This window comes from Amphiprion ocellaris, chromosome 11 (assembly GCF_022539595.1).
Source record: "Amphiprion ocellaris isolate individual 3 ecotype Okinawa chromosome 11, ASM2253959v1, whole genome shotgun sequence".
NCBI classification, from domain to species: Eukaryota; Metazoa; Chordata; class Actinopteri; family Pomacentridae; genus Amphiprion; species Amphiprion ocellaris.
The window spans coordinates 22,622,478-22,640,571 of record NC_072776.1 but is presented as its reverse complement, the minus strand read 5'-3'; the positions used below and the strand labels follow the sequence as shown (position 1 = coordinate 22,640,571).

Genomic DNA, 18,094 nt, shown 5'->3' with positions numbered 1-18,094 from the left:
ATCCCAATTTGAATTTCGCTATGTTTTTGTCAGTCTGAAACACTGTTTAGACCAATTTCATTCATGAGTGAATGCATATATCCAGTAGAATATGATCAGAAAAGAATCTGATGAGAACAAATAAAAATGTTGAAACATGCTGTTTGTCATGTTCAGCACCAACTGGTGTTGACTTCTGAAGTGTTGATGACAGCATGATTCACCATACCAGCTCCTGCAAGCTTAATCAATTTGCACCACAAAGTTTGCAAGCACAGCTCCAAATGAACACTGTGCCTTGATGGATATACAGACAGAGAATTGCCTGCTGAGAGTGTGCTATTGATCAGCTCCAAGTGGATACACCAGAAAAATACTGCAAAATGTGCCATGACCCCGTATATCCAGTACAGTGAAATGAGGGACGCATGTGCATATATGTTAATGTAAGACAGTACATTCATTTGCAATCAAGATGCAGTGCAACTGTTTAAATCTTTGCCACATATATCCAAAAGTGCCAATTCCCACCCACTGAGAGAAAATTACAGCAGTGCTGTAAATATGTCAAGTCTTACCACTAATCATGAGCAGTTGTTTTCAGTTTGGAAGCTGCATTTGAATAATTGCCCTCTAGTGAGATGTTTGTAATATGCTAACAAGATTTAGCTGTATGTAATGTGGGACATTAACTAGAGTCTTGACAACAAAGTGAGCAAAACCAAAATGACCAAATCAGAGTGAATTTTTGTCTCTAATTATTCATCATGACTGGTGATACGCTTGTCAAAGACTTCATTTGACTGGGATTTAAGTGTATAGATTGACTGAACTGAACCGTGTTGCCTATTGGGAAAAAGTGGAGGACTGTGATGTGAAATGAAGTGGTGATGAAGTGAGGAAGTGATAAGAGTGAAAGGAAAATAACATTTAAACAGAGCTTATCAAAAGAATGGTATTATTGTAGCACCTCTGGAGTTATAATGTCTGGAGGATTTTGCTGCACTTGACGAGAAAAATACGCCCAGCTGTTTAAATTCACAGACCAAATATTTAATTTAGTCTCCTCTCCAAGAAATGACGAAGCCTGTGCTTCTCACATCTTTGTTTGCTTGTGTGATAATCTAATCACTCAAGGGACGTCTACAGCTTTGTTCAAACAGTTCACATCATGGAGTCTGCAACATGGTCATTTTTCTAAGTGCCTAAATATAGTGCATTATTTCTAGTTGACAAACTTACATACACTATGTAGAGGATGGGAAAAAAGCCTCTATTAAAAGTAAAGTTAAATCAGATGTCAGTATGTCAAAAATGTCGCTGTCATAACCTTTTTGTGACAGTAGGGGTCATCCAAGTGCCAGGACCAGTAAGGAAACACCACTGAAGCATACTCTCACGTTAGTGGCAGATCACGTCCGTTTCTTACTGCTCCACAGGTAAAACGTGATGTTTAATCACTTTAATCTCAGCCAATATTTCGCTTAGAGTTTGTTTACGCATCTGGCTTTACTGTTGTACAAAATAAGCGCTAGAGGACAGAGTTTGAACATAGTTTGTGTATAATGTATCTTTCGAGTTAGCCGTTAGCTTAAAGTGACCACGATGTGATGCCGTGTGAAAATGTGTTGTTTAATGAATACTGTGAGTTAAACCACATGCAAAGTAACAGTAACAGAACCTAATGCAATGCTGAAGCACCCGCTCTGTCTTTTGTTTCCTTGTTACTAGTTGTATGTGAAAGCAGAGTAGGCTTTTACGATTTTTGTGGCGCTGTAGTGCATGAATGGCAGCTGCCTTGTGATTTTGCACTTATGAGATTGTCTTACGACTGTCACATTTTCTGAAAGAACCCTGCATCAGATGAGTTCAGAGGTTAAAGACAGTTAATTGTGAATGAGATGTACATGGTGTAGCATAAATATGTTTTGGTCGATACTAGAAATGACTCTGGATTTGAAGTTAAGCATGTTGGAAATGTGTTTTGACCATGTCAGTGGCAGAATAAAATGACGCTTCCAGCAGTCACACATAGATAATCGTGTGTGTTCCTTACTGCGCTACAGTTATTTAGGATTGTGAAGCAACGACGCTACTGGCCCAGGCACCCCTAGGCTGGAGGCCGGTAACAACTACCATTGAAATGTTTGGGGTCACCCAGGCAATTTCATGTTTTCCATGAAAACTCACACTTTTATTCATGTGCTAACATAATTGCACAAGGGTTTTCTAATCATCAATTAGTCTTTCAACACCATTAGCTAACACAATGTACGATTAGAACACAGGAGTGATGGTTGCTGGACATGCGCATTTGTACCCCTATGTAGATATTCCATTAAAAATCAGCCGTTTCCAGCTGGATGTTGAGCTCTGTGGCGTGCTGGTGGTTAAAGACGCCCCACGGTGAGGTGCACTCTCAGGTTGCTGGTGTTTTAGGGATGAATGTGATCCACAGATGCTATGGAGAGCTTTCTGGCCAACATGATTTAGCCTTATTTGATTTGTCAGAAGTATCTGGGGCTTCAGAGTCTGTCTTACAGGCATTGCAAAAGTGCCATCAGGCTAGTGCAAGGGCCTCTCAAGTTGTCACCGGTAAGCTAAAGATACAGGGCAGGAAAACTTGTTGCATCCCTGGTGGTGTGATGAAGGTTGTTCCAGCCACCTGCTCAGAGAAGTATTCCCACAGCACTGTGTTGTTTAAGGTTCTGGATTCTGGCTTACTAGCTGGGTTTCTTGCTTCTCCTGCTCTGGTCCAGGTGATTGGGGGCACAGGTTACATCCCAGTAGTCAATGTCGGTTCAACTGATGTGTTGTTCTATCCCCCTACCATTGTTCACACTTTGGACAAGGTTCATGTTGTTAGTCTGCCTGCAGAAGTTACTGAGGGGCCACTGGACGTGGCAACAACGGCATCCCACTGTGTCCCACGCTGTGCCAGACCAAGTAGAAGCCATCGGCCTGTCCTCATTGCCTGTGAATGAACAGTGTCAGGTAAGGGCTCTGCTTATGGAAAACACATCTGTCTTTTCTGCCCATGATTTAGATTGGGGTTGCACTAACTTAATGTTCCATGACATCCCTCTCCTAGATGATGTTACAGTTAGGAAACACTGCAGACGTATTCCTCCATCAGTACGAGGTAGTGAAAGAGCATTATTTATCAACTGCTAGAGTCACATGTGATCCGGGAGAGCAGCAGGCCATATGCCTCCCCTATTGTGTTGGTCAAGAAAAATAATGGCAGTTTAGACGTATGTAGACTATAGGAACCTAAACAGTAAAACAAGTAAGGATGCTTCCCCTCTTCCTCGCGTAGAGGAATCCTTGGATGTGCTTACAGGTGCGCTTTGGTTTTCCACTGTGGACCTGGCTAATGGGTACAACCAGGTTCCAGTTACTGAAGCAGACCACCACAGAACTGCTTTCTGCACTCCCTTTGGGCTGTTTGAGTGAAATTGCATGCCCTTTGGACTCTGCAATGCCCCCAGTACTTTTCAGCAGTTAATGCAGCGGATATTGCTGCAATCTCGTTATACATTGTATAATGACAATAAAGACTGGCATTGCTGGTCACTAAATATAGAATAGAATATTCTTTATTGTCATTATACAATAAAGAATATTCTATATTCTTTATTGTATAATGACAATAAAGAATATTCTATATTCTTTATTGTCATTATACAATAAAGAATATTCTATATTCTTTATTGTATAATGACAATAAAGAATATAGAATATTCTTTATTGTCATTATACAATAAAGAATATAGAATATTCTTTATTGTATAATGACAATAAAGAATATTCTATTCTATATTTAGTGACCAGCAATGCCAGTCTTTGCTGCTCTACCTTGACGATAATGTGGTCTTTTCCTCCACAGTGGAGCAACATCTGGAGAGGTTTGAGGTGGTCCTGATGCGCCTTCAGCACCAGGGTCTCAAAGCAAAGCTGACCAAATGTGCATTTTTCCAGCAAGAGGTACGTTACCTGGTCCATGTGATTTCTGACTAGGGCATCTCAACAGATCACACCAAGATAGAGGTGGTTGCCAACTGGCAGCCTCCACCCAACATTTCAGAGTTGCGGTCCTTTCTTGGGTTCGCCAGTCACTAGTGATGGGAATTGGGAGAGCCGGTTCCTATGGCTCGGCTCACTAAAGAGTCGACTCTTTCTGCTCTCAAGTGGTTCCTCTGATTTTCTGTTGCTTTAACTAATTTGTTACTAAAAATAACATAAAAATATGTGTAAAATGAAATACTAATGTACAAAACATACATTATAACAAATGTTTATTTATTTGGCTTATGCTCAACGTGGAACAGAAGGCTACAAAAATATTTTAAAATACAAAAGCAAGTACCCATCTCAATTTGACAAAAAGAGCTGATCTCTGATTGTATAATATTTATAAACTTTTAACTATTTACAGTGAAACAATGTAGAGAAACTTAGGTAATCACTCATAATTAATCATAGGCTTTTGCACAGACTGTCTCAGACTCTGGGTTGTAGGTGGTTGTGGTTAGTGGATGTACTGTAGACACTGCAGCAGCAGCAACAGCTGCAGTAGACAAACTGGCACTTTCATTAGTAGCAGGTTAACTTTCTTGTTGTTTTTCTTCCAACTGCACTGATGGATGTTCAGTTGGAATGTGCTTGTGCGGGTTTTTTGTAGAGCCTGCTTAATATGAGTTTAACCTTGCATAATGTGCATTCTGCCTTTGTATTATCAATGTAATTGAAATGTATCCGAATTTTAGTCCTGCGGTCACTCATTTTCTCACCTTTCCAGTGTGTTGTCTCTGTAGCAAATGTTCTTTTTCTGTCTCTCTTTCTCCCTCTCTCTCGGACACACAGTTGTCATCACACATCATGTAGTTGACCAATCATGTCCGGCTTGAACATAAAAAGGAGAGAGGGAAAAAAAAAAGCGGCCGCGATTGTTCACTTCAAAGAGCCATTTCGTTAACGACTGACACATCACTAGTCATATAAACCACTAGTCAATATAAACCAGAATTGATGGCTGGCAGTTTTATGCTTCCACCAAAACCACTCATGTTGCAGTTTACATCCATGTCTGTCTATTGAGAAAAACAAAAAACTGATTCTGATAAAACACAAAGTTGTAGCCATGACAGTATATGGTGCTTAAAATATAGATGTTGCTACAAAGGAGCTACAAATTCTAAAATGTGAATTCTTCACACATCTTCAACCTGCAGAGAAGATCTATAACATCACTACAGGTTATGGTGGTTTCCCAGGTTTACTGTCTCCAGTCTGACTAAATGTGGGCAGTTTGTCCTTCTGTTCCTGAGTTAAGGTGTTGAATAAGTCCAGAAAAGTGGATTTGGAGAACAGTAAGATGGCACAGTGAAGTTGACCTTTGACCTTTTAGGTGCAAAATATCATCACTTCATTTTGTACTCTTAGTCATTTGTGTTTCATTGTTGTCATAAATAACACATGAATTCCTCAGTAACAATTGGTAATCATTGTGCATCCAACCGTGGCTATCGCCAGTGTGAAAGTGTGGTGTGTACTTACAGAGAGAGGTGGCTTATTTCAAAGAAGAACAACAATGCTATAGCCGGTCCATTAAATGTGCTACGCTCTGTAGCTTTTCATACAGCCTGTTGCACTGCAGTATAGCCTAGTTCTGATGGTAAAGGCTAACATAGACAATTAAGTTCTTAACAATAGACTAAACCAATATTTGAATGAATACTTGGAAGAACTTTTAAAAAAAGAAAATAAAAAGTTTTAGTTGCCACTTGTGACTTGAGCACTAGCATGTCACCAGCTGGTATTCAGTCTACTGTAACTTAGAAATTAAAGCACATTTTCTTGAGTAAACTCCAATCTATAGCAACCTCATTTAATAAAACCAATGCTTCCAGTTGCTCAGTTGCTGTAAAGTGACAAATACATTAAAGTTGACTTCATAGAAGCCTATTTGCTTTAGGTTTAACAATTTCCGACTGCTCCATGAGCTCCAACTTTGAAAGGATGTCAAATCAAATATATTTTGTTCTTGTGCATCTCTTTGTAGTTTTTTCTGGGGAACAGCATTTAATTCAAAACAAGAAAGAAATGAATCAGTTGCTCATATTTATTAGAAAGTCTAATTCATTTTTATTTCCCTGTTAACCAGATGAAACATAAATTTCAGCAAACCCAAATAAAACAAAAAATAACAACAACTTGACAAGTACATTCCTTTTTAATAGCTGGAAATCATGTGTTCGAGGCAATGGATCCAGAAGTGCACTTAACATTACATTAATGTTTGCATCCGAGCAGTTGGTCGCTGTCATTTAAATACACACACTGTCATATATGACCTGTGTAAACATTGCTGTGGATTCTGTGACTGTGAAATAGTGAAGTGATGATTCCACAGGGATCAAGTGAGTTTGAAAACATGATAAACCAATGTTACTATGTGAATGTGGAATGTAAAAACTAAAAAAAAAACACATATGTAAAAAAAAAAAAAGATTACTGCATTGAGTAATGACAGTCCTGCATGTACTGATTTATAACTGATCTCGGTCCAAGATATTCATATATGTTTCTTGTTTATTTAGGAAAAAAATGCATTTAAAAAAACATGAAAACTCATATGATGTCATTGTTCCAGAAAAATTGACTTACAAAACTGAATGCACTTAACAGGTCCATCTATAAAACAAACTTACTATGTAGCACCAGTAGGTTAAAACAAATCATGCAGCAAATCGTGTTGCCTTCTTTCTTGTTGTTAAAAAGACTACTTCAAGAATGTTGGGGATAAAGTTCATGTTTGTGGAATCCAGTGCAGCCACCATTGCTTTGGTATTGCATCTTTACAGTATGGCCATTTTGGATGGTTCTCCTCAGTATCCCCCACACAGAGGTAAAAGCTGGCCATGTCTGTCACCTTCGTCCTATGTTCTTATTGAAGCAATGACTCCTTGATTGACAGGTGCTGGGGATGAATATAGAAGAAAAAACATGGTTATCCCCTTTGTTAGTTTACATAATAAAAGTAACTCTTTAGTATTACATGCTTGAATACTGTCTCATGCATAATGGAAAAAGGCCATTTTGTGGTTGTTTGTTCTTTAAACCAATCACAATCTTACTGAGTGGAGCTAAGCAACTGATGTGGCAAAGTGTCCCCTCAAAACAATCAGAGATGGAATTGTTTGGAGGAACATCTGCATACAGAGAGGTCAGTGCTGTCATTAAAACTGATAATTCATTGAAAAACTAAACAAGGCAGCCATTTTGAACTTCACTGGAAGGGAAAAGGGCACACTATACACTCATCATCTGTTTTTGTAGATCAGACTTTGCAGAGCCCCTAGAAGCACAAAAAGCTTTATGCAAATTTTTCTACATATGCAGTTGTGCTCAGAAACATTTATTATCATTAATTGGTGGAATTACTTAATATTCTCCAAAAATTGTGTTAATAAAGCATCTTTTTGCTAGCTACTTTGTAATTACGATATGTAAGTTGATGAATGACGACGCACTGTAATCAATGACATATATTTTTTCAAAATTACTGTCTTACAGCTACCACTTTTATTTTTTTGCAATTATTACAAACTAACCTAATTTCTACAAAACCTGTATTACCTAATAGTGAAGCTATAGGAGCTACTGTTGAAGGATTTTGTGGCGGTCTGAAAGAAATTATGTTAGCACCTGAATAAAAGTGTGTGTTTTCATAGAAAACATGAAATTGTCTGGGTGACCTGAAACTTTTGAACGGTAGTGTATGTCTATAACTCGCTGCAAACAAGTTTTGTAAAACAAAAGGTTTGTAAATCAAAGATTCTTCACAATTAATTTCCAGCTGCAGTAGGAACCCTTGCAGCAACATCCACAGGGTGGATTTCATTCAGCTGTTTACCTTCATTTGGCAGTTTCCTATGCTTTAAAAAGAAGAAGAATAGGAACAAGACATGTACCTGGTTTTCCACAAGCTTTCACACATTGCTCATGTGTGTCGAAGCGATTCTGGTTTCCACCGCAGCCTCCATACCAGAAGCGAGTGCAGCTCTTGCTGAGGGCGTCATAGTGCCACTTGAGGACAAATTTGGCACAGGTACCTTCTTCTTTAGGAAGCTGGCAAATATCCACAGCTGTAGAGGCCGCTGTTAAGGAAGTAACAAAGAATCCTGATCAATAAAAGCATGAAACATGCGACTAGAGGGCATCCAAAATGTGCTAAATTTGAATTTCATTGTGTGCATTACTGATTGGGGTGATCAGCAGTCAATCTATCATTACCATTATAAATAATGACTAGTAGTGAAGAAATAATGATGTTGCCGTTGACCTGTTTGTGTAGTGGAACTTTGGGGAAAATGACTTTAATGGAATTAAATAATTCAAGGAGAAAACCAAATCACTTCCAGTACAACAGATTTTTCCACAATCATGAGATGCAGTACATTTGGTTTAAAGTAGATTTGGTATGAGTATCATGAGACAGTTTATGCCAACATTGACGAGGTACTGACAAATTGAACTCGCTCTGTATGAGGACCACTGCCAAAAAACAATGAAGTAGTGAACAAGGCTTTCCATTCATTTTCTTCGTGGTTATGACTTGGCTCCCTAATGCAACAAAAGCATAACCTTCTCATTTTTCCATCCTTTGCTTTTTACACGTTCCGTCAGTCATTTAGATGATCTGAGGGTGAACAGAGGAGGAGGAGGGTGCATTTGCAGCTGAATACAAAGGGATTGTTGTTTTCAAAAATGCACTGTTTGTGAAAATTGAATTATGTAACTAAAAATATGCAAGACCAGTGACGTGATGTCCGCCTGCATGACCACAATTAATGGTGGTCTAAACAGTTTAATTGAAATCATGTTTTGATGTGAATCTGGATTTGATCTGATGGTTAGCATTTTCATACCAAACACATGCACCCACATCAAAGTCAGTTATATCCTCATATAGAACTGACTTTGATGCTAATTACAGTTCCTTCCTCCCTGTTACAGGTCCTTTCCTTGCTATAGAAGGGACAGACCTGTAGCACAGTTTGTTTACAGAAAAATATTCATGCTATTTAAGGCTTCATATTATCAGTGAGTGTATATCAGATCTTACCGGGAACTGGGAGGATCTCCACCTGTTCAACCTGTTGCACCTCTGGCTGAGGCTCTGGCACTATGGAAACAAAATATACACATTTTTTTCACCTCAAAGGAACTGATCTGTTGTTGCTTAAAAAGGATGATTTACTGTCAAATTGATTTTCTTTTACTACTTACCATATGTGCATTTAATCCACATTTTAATCACAGCCTCATTAGAGAGAGATTTTGCATCAATTTAATTATTAGCCTTAGTAAAATTTCTTGTCCAAATGATGCATCTTTAACTGACACTTTGCCCGACACTTATTCCTAGCTCAGTAATTTGTAATCACATTGGAAGCATATTCAAATTTCACTGCAGTTATTGACACAATGTGCTCTTTATTTTCACACATAAATAACAAGGCATGTGTCTCATTTCAACTGTATTTTGTCAGTTGAAATGATGGCTGTCGCTGGTTTTTGTTGGTTATAACTTGCCAGCTACAGACAAAACCTAGTGAATTAGTCAAAACTCAATTTCCAGCAAATTTTTTTAATGTTTCTAGCTAATTTGTTTTAAAACAACAATCTTATTTTTTTAACACTTACATATATGCTTATTGACTATATGCATGATGTTTACTTTAAAAACCAAAGGAGAAAAAGCTGCATAACCAAGAATAGAGGTGAAGGTACAGTTAGTTAGCCCTAGTATTACAATAGTGTTTTAAATAATAAGAATAAAAAAGTACCATTAGATTATTTAAAAAATATAATGATACAAGCAACACAGTGATTCTTTTTAAGACCATCTTTCACTTTGGGTTGATTTCATTAGTTGGAATGAAATATGTGTGTGAGAAATAATGTTTATATTTCCAGCAACCTCATTTGCTAAATGGTCAGCCTCAGTGGCTTCTGGATACTGACAGAAACATTGATGTAAGCATTGTTTAAATGCAGTGTGCTCACAGCCTTAGTCCTTGATCATACTCTGGTGCAGTTGCACACAATTTTGGGCTGTTTTGACATGTTTAGAAGTTCAAAGACAGGCTTGCCTTGCCTGGATATAGTTACTAATAATGACTGGACAATCACCGAGGGCAGAGTTTAGCAAATAGTCGATTTGTATTCTGAGTTGAAGCATGTAATACGCTGCATTATACTAGATGCTGGCAAATCCCCACAGAAATCCTGGCAGCAACAACCACTTACCTGACCTCATGCAGTTTTTCAAGCAGAGGGCCTCAGTGTCGAACCTATTCTCATTGCCTCCACAACCTCCATACCAGAACTGTGTACAGAACCCGTTCTTTCTGTCAAAGAACCACTTAGCCTGATAGTCTTTGCATGGCATTCCAGGGTCATAGTCAAGTGAGCATGGGTCTGCAAATTCATTAACTAGAACGTGCAAAAAACAAACAACAAACAAACAAAAAAAAAACAGCAGTGATGGTGGACAGACAGGGAGAGAGGATGAGTTTGTGTTAAGTTTAAATATACAACTGCAAGAGACATAGCAGATAGTGTGCTGTTAAAAAGTGCAGGTAGTAAAATCAGATTAGAAGCTTAGGGGTGTTTTTGTGATCAAACGAGTCTTTCTACTGACAGAGGAAAAGAAATGGCATTCAACATGACACTAAATTCTATAAAGGGTAATTGCATTATTAGGAATTTTTTGAATTGAAAGTTGTCAGTAGAATAAAAGAAGATTAATTCCAAGTTTTTATAATGAAAAGTTAGTTAAAACTATGATTACTGTTAAATGTTAGTTAATTTCAGTAAACTACGATGTGCATGACTGTGTGGTCCAGGCTGGCTTTATGTTACCAATACCCAGAAATACTTTGTAGCTAATTATGACAAAAATCAACTGTGCTTTTGCTTGCATTTTTGGATAATTTCTTTCTGGAACAACGCTGTGTAAACTGCAGAGCCCGAGTAAAAGATTGTATTCTGGCTTATACTAAGATTTCAAAGCACAGCACTCATTACCTTCTTTTAAAATTAGGACAGTGCTGTTATTTCAAAAATTACAACGTAGTTAGCTAGTAGGGCAGTTGGAGAAGCCTGAGTCTTCAAAGACCCTGGTGAAATTATAACAAGATGCTCTCATGTTTCAGTTATGCTTTACATTGTGAGGCTTCAATATCAAACAGCAGCTGTAAGACATCATCATCTTCAATGTTTTTATTTTCTAACTAAATAAAATGTTCTCCAAGTCCCACATATTTCAGCCCGAACTGCCATGTTTGTCAAAACACGTTATGGAAAAGATTTAATCTACAAACCAAGACACCCAGGGAGTTTCAGCTGTAGATTTTGCAAGTTTTCCTGAATGACCTACAGCCTATTTTGGCATGCACTCATAAATTAATAGCACATTTGTGTAGTGGTCCTGTACAGCATAGCACATTAGATTATTTGAGTTGAAGCTTCAGGTTTAATTTATGTGACTAACATACTGCCTAAAAGCCCAAGTCATACACGATACTATACAAACTAGTTCAAGGACAATATCTTGTTCGACCTTTTTGGTGACTTGTCCAGTGTATTGCTTTTCCAATACTTGGAAGCTGATGTGGTCAAAATAAACTTTTATAAAGATAAATGATGTTCCCTAACACAAAACACAGACAGGCATGCACATGCACAGTCACTTACCAGTTTCTGGTTTGTCCAATGGTGTGGTAGTTACAGTACTGCCACCATGGCTGACCGGCTTGTGCTCTGCTACTTCTGTGGAGTGAAAGAAGGAGTCAAGGATTGCCAAAACAATTGAGAGAAAATAGTGAGTCACTTAAAGCCAGACAACTGCCTGAGGTCTGATATTTTTTTTTCTTTAAAAGGGCCTATAGAGACCTGTCACAAAAAAGGAAATGGTATTAAATTTAAATTTATCTCATAATGTTACACCCTATTCTAAAATTTGTGTAAACATGTTTTTACAATTTTTTTTTACACATTTATTAAAAAATCTGAAACGTTAAATCTCTCAATTACAAAAATAGATCCTTTACTGTGGCACTCCCAGTTGTGGTCAGGTCCACCCTGTTTGCTTTAATTGTAAATGACATGTCTACACCTTGACTGGAGTCCACCTGTGGTAGACTGAGCCGATTTGGATAGAGTTTAGAGAGGCACATACCTCTGTATATGTTGTCTTACATTTCACATTGCATGGCAGGGCAAAAACAAGGAACTCTGTCTAGACCTCCACAATAACACTGTGATGAAGCATAGATCAGGGCAAGAGTATAAAACTATTTCTAAAGCTTTGACTGTTTCCATTGGCATAGTGACTTCAGTAACTGTGACATGGAAAAAAGTTGGAACCACCAGGGCTCTTAAAACACAAATGGCAGCCTGCTTGGAGTTTGTAACACTGCATTTAATAGCTTCTAAGAGAAGCATCATGTCTGGTAAACACCAGGCACTGCTAATACAATCCCTACAGTGAAGCATGGCAGAGGCAGCATCATGCTACGGTAATGCTAAACAACAGGGTCAAAACTGAGGAAAAGATGAAAGCAGCCACATACAGAGAAGTCATTTCAGAAAGCCTGCTGGGGCAACAGTGCCCCTTTCTGCAGCCTGCAGAGACTTAACCGAGAAGCCTCAAAGAGTTGCCAAACTGGCTTCTGCGAAATAATGAAATAAGGATCTGAAAGTTTTGTGAAGGAGATGCTTCAGTTTTGAAATTTCATGTTTTCTATTTGTCATTCTAGGTTATTAAATGTCAACTAATGGGCAAAATTTTTATCAGTTTAGAATTAATTTTGCTGCACTAAGTCGGCAAAAAGGGAAGGGGTCTAAAAAATTCAAGAGCAACTGTCAGTGTCTAGAAACTTACTGGTAGTGATGATACCCTTGCGGGTGGAGACAGTTTGACCCTCTGCTGTATAAGCAGTCACTACAGCATGATATGTTTGAGCGCTTTCCAAGTTGTCCACAGAAAGCTCTGTGCCCGACACGTTGGTCTTCAGCACCAACACATGGTCGTGCAGGCGTGTCACGGCTACCTCAAAGTAGACAAAGAGTTTGGGGTCCGGACCGCTCCAACGCAATTTCAAGCTGTTGGAGGTGACATTTGAGATGTGTAGCTCCTCTGTATCTGAGGGATAAAGACATCGAGGTGTCAAAAAAGTGCAGAAAAATCACAAAAACAAGAGTTGTGTTGGATGAATCTAAGTGTAAGAGATAATGTTACTTTGCACGTCGAGCCATATATTTTGCATTTGTATATCTTTTGTGAAGAGTTCAATGAATCTGAAGAATGCATACTAATCGCTAATTCATATGTCACCAGTGTTAGTAGTAGATTATACTATGCATCACTCACAGTGAGCAAAATGGCAGTTGTGTACTCAATTGCCATTGTGTAGTCTCACAATCTTACCTTTGTGCTTTCTTTGATGAACTGCTTGATGAATTTCATGATGTTTCTGATTCTTCCTATAAATGTACGAATCGATTGTGAATAAAACCACTAATGTGTTTAAGAAACTGATAATAAAATAGTGTAAAGGAAAATACCCCAACTTACTCATGTTGCTGTGATGATGTAAAGGGGTTTTTTAGTGGCTGGTCACTCTGAAACCACTTGCAGTTTTTGGAGACTTCAGGAGACATGTAGAAAGCATTTTCAACTGAAAAGCAAAATAACACAAACCAAACCAACAAACGACTTTATTAGACTGAAAGAATTATTTGCACTGATTCCAAAATATTACATATAGAAGAACAAAAATGGATTGAAATTTGATGACTGGAATTTATATCTATCATGAACTTACTGCTGATATACTTGGGCAGCAATTGGCCAAAGGTTTGGATGTGTCTGTCATAAAAGTGTGAGATGCTGTCCAGCCGCTTCAAGAAGACGTCTGAAGGCTCACTGACCATTCGTGACAAGACGCGAGCATCTGTAGCACTCAAAGTTTCACCCACAGCAAAAATGATCAGGAAGTAGCCTCTGCACTTAACCTCAGTGGCAATACGCACCAGTTGATCCTCTTCTTCTTCAACACTTCCTGTCACAAAGAGCATGAGGACCTTCTTGTCACGTTGCAGAGGTGCTTTCTCAAACACATGTTCCACTGTTGATTCAATAGCTGCTCCCAGTGCACGGCCGCCCTCTAATTGTGGGGTCTTCTCCAGCAGGAATTTGACAATATCCTTAGATGAGTGGTGCTCAGTCAGGCCAATGTCCACGTGGATAGGAGAGCCGGTCTTGTTGTAGAGGAACTCGTAAGGTGCTTGTTGGATCACAGACACTCTAGCATGGTGAACAGAAGATGTGGGATTTGAAGACACATGAAGCCGCTCCACTATGTGAGCTATGTAGCGTTTAATCTCAGCAAAGACTGTTGGGTAGGTAGACTCAGAGCTGTCCATGACAAAAGCCATGTCGATGTCCACGTCTGAGGTGGAAGACCTTCTATCTCGGATGCCCGAGGGGGGGACATAGTCACACATTTGGTCTGGGGAACAGGTATCTAAAAAAGCAAAACACAAAATATAATATTATCACATCAGCAAAAGATGCAATGAGATGCATCAGCTTGCTTGCTTAAGATGTTGTGTCTTTGAAAAATGCTTCAAAATTATGATTAAATCCCATTTTAATTATTTTTTTTACTAAAAATTCAAAGTCTGACAATGCATCTGAAGTCATGTTTAAGAAACACATAAAGGATGAATAATGCAAAAGTCCCCAATTTCTCAATTTGCAGAATTTTCTTAACAGAAATCAAATCATCTCACAAAAGGGCATAAATAATTTTGGGGTCTTTGAGACAACAAATCTGGATAAAAGTCAATGAAGGAAAAACAATAAGCTTTACATATGACTTCAATATGATTTTAAACAAACTGATCTCTTACCTAGGCAGACATGGCAGTTCATAACTTTTTGGATGACTGAATTGTACTGTGAACTTCCAGGGCCTGGAATGACTATTACTTGGGCCAGTGCTGTGTTGTTGACCTGGTGCAAAAAAGGAAGTGAAAAATTGTTGAAAATACATTATATGTTTTTCACTGGCCATTAAGATGAAGTTTCATTTTTAGATATCAATTTTGTGTTGTTTTACCTGCACTGCTCTGCTGAGTGCTCTGTCCTCACGGGGGACCAGTAATAGAGTGGCGATTCCAGCATCATGGAGGCGGAGAGCTGCATTAGTAATTCCTTGGGCCTGACCGACTTGATCACCAACAAAGAAGATGGCCACCTTCCTCATGAGGAAACCACTCCGCACTCTTTTGAAGGTGTTCTGGGCCACAAAGCTCATGGCTGTTTCCAAGTTACGTGGCTTTCTTGTCTGTGGGATCTGTAGTCCTTCAATGCGATCGACCAGGGCACGCTTCTTTATTGCATCTGCAAAGCGGACCTCTGTGGTCACTTCACTGTTGTATAAGGTCAAAGCAACACGAGCTCCTCTTGGACAGTTACTCTCTGCAATGGTAATGTCTTTGACTAGGCGCAGGACGGTGTCACGCATGTTGTTGAAGGCTGGACGGCCAAGGCCTTGAGAGGCGTCCAGGGCAAAGGCCAACTCAGTGGGGTAAAGCGGGCATTCCTGCTGACCTAATGGTGTGCACATAGAAGATTTATTTTCTATATAGTAGTAGATATCATACATACACATTCAAGAGGTATTGTTCAATGCAAACTAATTTGGTACTTACCATAACAGCAAGCTGGTAAAGAAAATTTTAAAAAAAAACATGGTAAGACATTTTCGTAGCACACAATACATGAACATCATTACTTGTAAAAATTGTGAAATGACATCGAAAGACATGAAAGTTATTAATTACACTTACGGCAGTTGTCTCTGATCTTCTTGACCAGGTCACATTGCTGAGGGGACAAAGAGATATTAAAGTTTTTTACCCAGTTAACCTGTCCATATGATGTTTTTTATGCTAAACATTTGCACTTAGAGACTTAAGTATACTGATGACAATCTTAAAAACACAGATGCAGACAGCCAGGGTTTCATACATAACAAACCTAAGGAAACCAAATATGCCAACTTGCTGGCTTAATCTTTGTGCTTCCTTAAAATTAGTTGTTTTGTTTTAACATGCATGGCTGAATTACTCAAATGTTACACATTGCCTTGTGCAATGCTGAGAAGTTTTACAACGTTTGAACAGAGTTGTAGGTTAGCAGCTGTGCTTGGACTGCAGCAAGTGAGGAGGGGTGGGTGAAGATTGAGGCAGGGCACCAATTTGTAGATTTGTTGACTGGCCCATAGTAAGGGGTCAAACTTGTGTAGTTAGACATTATCCATGTTGAAGTAAAAAGGAAATATTGTCATGGAAGAAACTTGTAAATGTGTACTTTTGATTATCACAGTTGAGCTTTTAGGGGTTTAAACAGTGGCAGGAGAGGGACCTTAAAAATGTAGTATTGTTATAGTGAGACATCAGCAAAATGAGTTTTGCACTATCATTCAATACAATGTATTCTAATAAAGGAACACGTACCACAGCACCTGGTCCCCTTGGTCCTTTGACACCCTATGGCAGCAAAAACAATTCCATTAACAGCTGAAAAAAGATGGAGGAACATCCTTCTGTACAAAACACTTATTTTGTACTGCTTAAACTATGCAGCATACATATTTTCTTAGATCATGTGACAAATTTAATAATAATGCAGTTTGCAGTCTCAAAAGTTTCAAATCTATCACAAGACACAAGCAACAGCCCAGTCAAGACACTATATATTGGAAATCATAAATCCATTTTTTTCTGCTGTGGTGCCATTTGGATGAGATTTAAAGAACTTGTAAGCAAAGTTTTGAATTTTGTGCTTACATATGGTCCAGGATATCCAACTTCTCCCTTCTGTCCGGGTGTACCGATACTCCCAGAGACACCCTAGAAAGAATTACGAATGAGCTAAAAGAATTCACTTTGAAAGCAATTCAGCTGTCAGTAGTTTGAAACAGAGCTCTCTCTTCAAAGACAGAAAAGACACTAATGTGCATGCAATTCATTCATTGCCAAGAATGCATGCTATATATTAGAACCAAAACTTCAAAACCAGTCTTCTAGTGTATCACACCAAACATATGTGTGCAGTAAAGTTCTGGAACAAGCTTTGTTTTCTCAGCATTTGCTGTGTAGCATATTATGTGTGTATAGCAATTTTTCTTAATCTGACTGCAGACTTAAAACTTACTCTCTGTCCACGATTTCCTCTGGGTCCAGGTCCGCCCTGGGTGCCGGGATCCCCAGCTGCTCCCTGAAATGATGGATCATGATCATCAAAATGCAGGCCTAATCAGTTGAGCATTTAACACAATCCTTTATATTGCAACCCCAGGGTAAAATATCACTGTAAAAGTGTGTTCTGTTACCTTGGGTCCCGGGAATCCTGGGAATCCCTCGTCACCCTGTAAAGAATAATTTATGCAAAGTATTATTATATTCATAACTATCCCAATGTAAAAGGGGTTTACTGATATTTCTAACATAAAATGCACAAGAACCATCACCCTCTTTATAGCTTTATTCAAAATTACACATGGAGTGTGTGTAGGAAAGGACTTTGATGTCTTTAATTAAGGCACACTTTTAGTTTACCATTTAAAAGGCATCAAAAATAACTTGCCTTTCTTCCTCTAGGCCCTGCAACACCAAACCCATCTCTACCATCTTCACCCTAAAAGGAAGACAAGAAAAAAAATAGATTTTGACCTTTTTCCCAACATAACATTATATGCACTATTATGTGGTACTATATAATGTTATAATACCATTCAAACACATAAAATAAGAAAATCCTCAGCAGAACTGTCAGTACTGTAATTGAAACCACACCATGTACTTTCTTAGATACAAAAGCCACAGTGACATAAATCATAACAGTGAAGGAAAGAAATTGCTTTTGAGACTTGGAGCCCAGTCTTAGTAGCAAGTCTTAAGTTCTGCTGTCAAAACAGTGCCTCACAATTATATAATAGTCTTCTAAGCAGTTTGACTACAGCATGCAAGT

General features: G+C 38.5%; 1 protein-coding gene across 8 annotated transcripts in view; it reads right to left on the bottom strand.

Annotated features, from left to right (window-relative positions):
- Nucleotides 1–6,089: 6,089 nt before the first annotated feature.
- col6a3 (collagen, type VI, alpha 3) overlaps nucleotides 6,090–18,094 on the bottom strand; it is a 55,870-nt gene continuing 43,865 nt past the window's right edge. For 7 of the 8 annotated variants that reach the window (XM_055015219.1, XM_055015224.1, XM_055015223.1 and 4 more), the window contains 18 exons: nucleotides 17,711–17,761; nucleotides 17,457–17,492; nucleotides 17,279–17,341; nucleotides 16,912–16,974; nucleotides 16,579–16,611; nucleotides 15,910–15,946; nucleotides 15,772–15,783; nucleotides 15,177–15,670; nucleotides 14,968–15,070; nucleotides 13,878–14,579; nucleotides 13,628–13,730; nucleotides 13,481–13,536; nucleotides 12,935–13,195; nucleotides 11,746–11,820; nucleotides 10,297–10,482; nucleotides 9,110–9,169; nucleotides 7,956–8,141; nucleotides 6,090–6,961 (listed from right to left, as the gene is read on the bottom strand). In XM_055015219.1, coding sequence (XP_054871194.1) covers nucleotides 6,921–6,961; nucleotides 7,956–8,141; nucleotides 9,110–9,169; nucleotides 10,297–10,482; nucleotides 11,746–11,820; nucleotides 12,935–13,195; nucleotides 13,481–13,536; nucleotides 13,628–13,730; nucleotides 13,878–14,579; nucleotides 14,968–15,070; nucleotides 15,177–15,670; nucleotides 15,772–15,783; nucleotides 15,910–15,946; nucleotides 16,579–16,611; nucleotides 16,912–16,974; nucleotides 17,279–17,341; nucleotides 17,457–17,492; nucleotides 17,711–17,761 — 2,562 coding nt within the window. In that variant the 3' untranslated portion in view covers nucleotides 6,090–6,920. The remainder of the gene's footprint in view (nucleotides 6,962–7,955; nucleotides 8,142–9,109; nucleotides 9,170–10,296; nucleotides 10,483–11,745; nucleotides 11,821–12,934; nucleotides 13,196–13,480; nucleotides 13,537–13,627; nucleotides 13,731–13,877; nucleotides 14,580–14,967; nucleotides 15,071–15,176; nucleotides 15,671–15,771; nucleotides 15,784–15,909; nucleotides 15,947–16,578; nucleotides 16,612–16,911; nucleotides 16,975–17,278; nucleotides 17,342–17,456; nucleotides 17,493–17,710; nucleotides 17,762–18,094) is intronic. The other variant, XM_055015220.1, reaches the window with a different exon arrangement.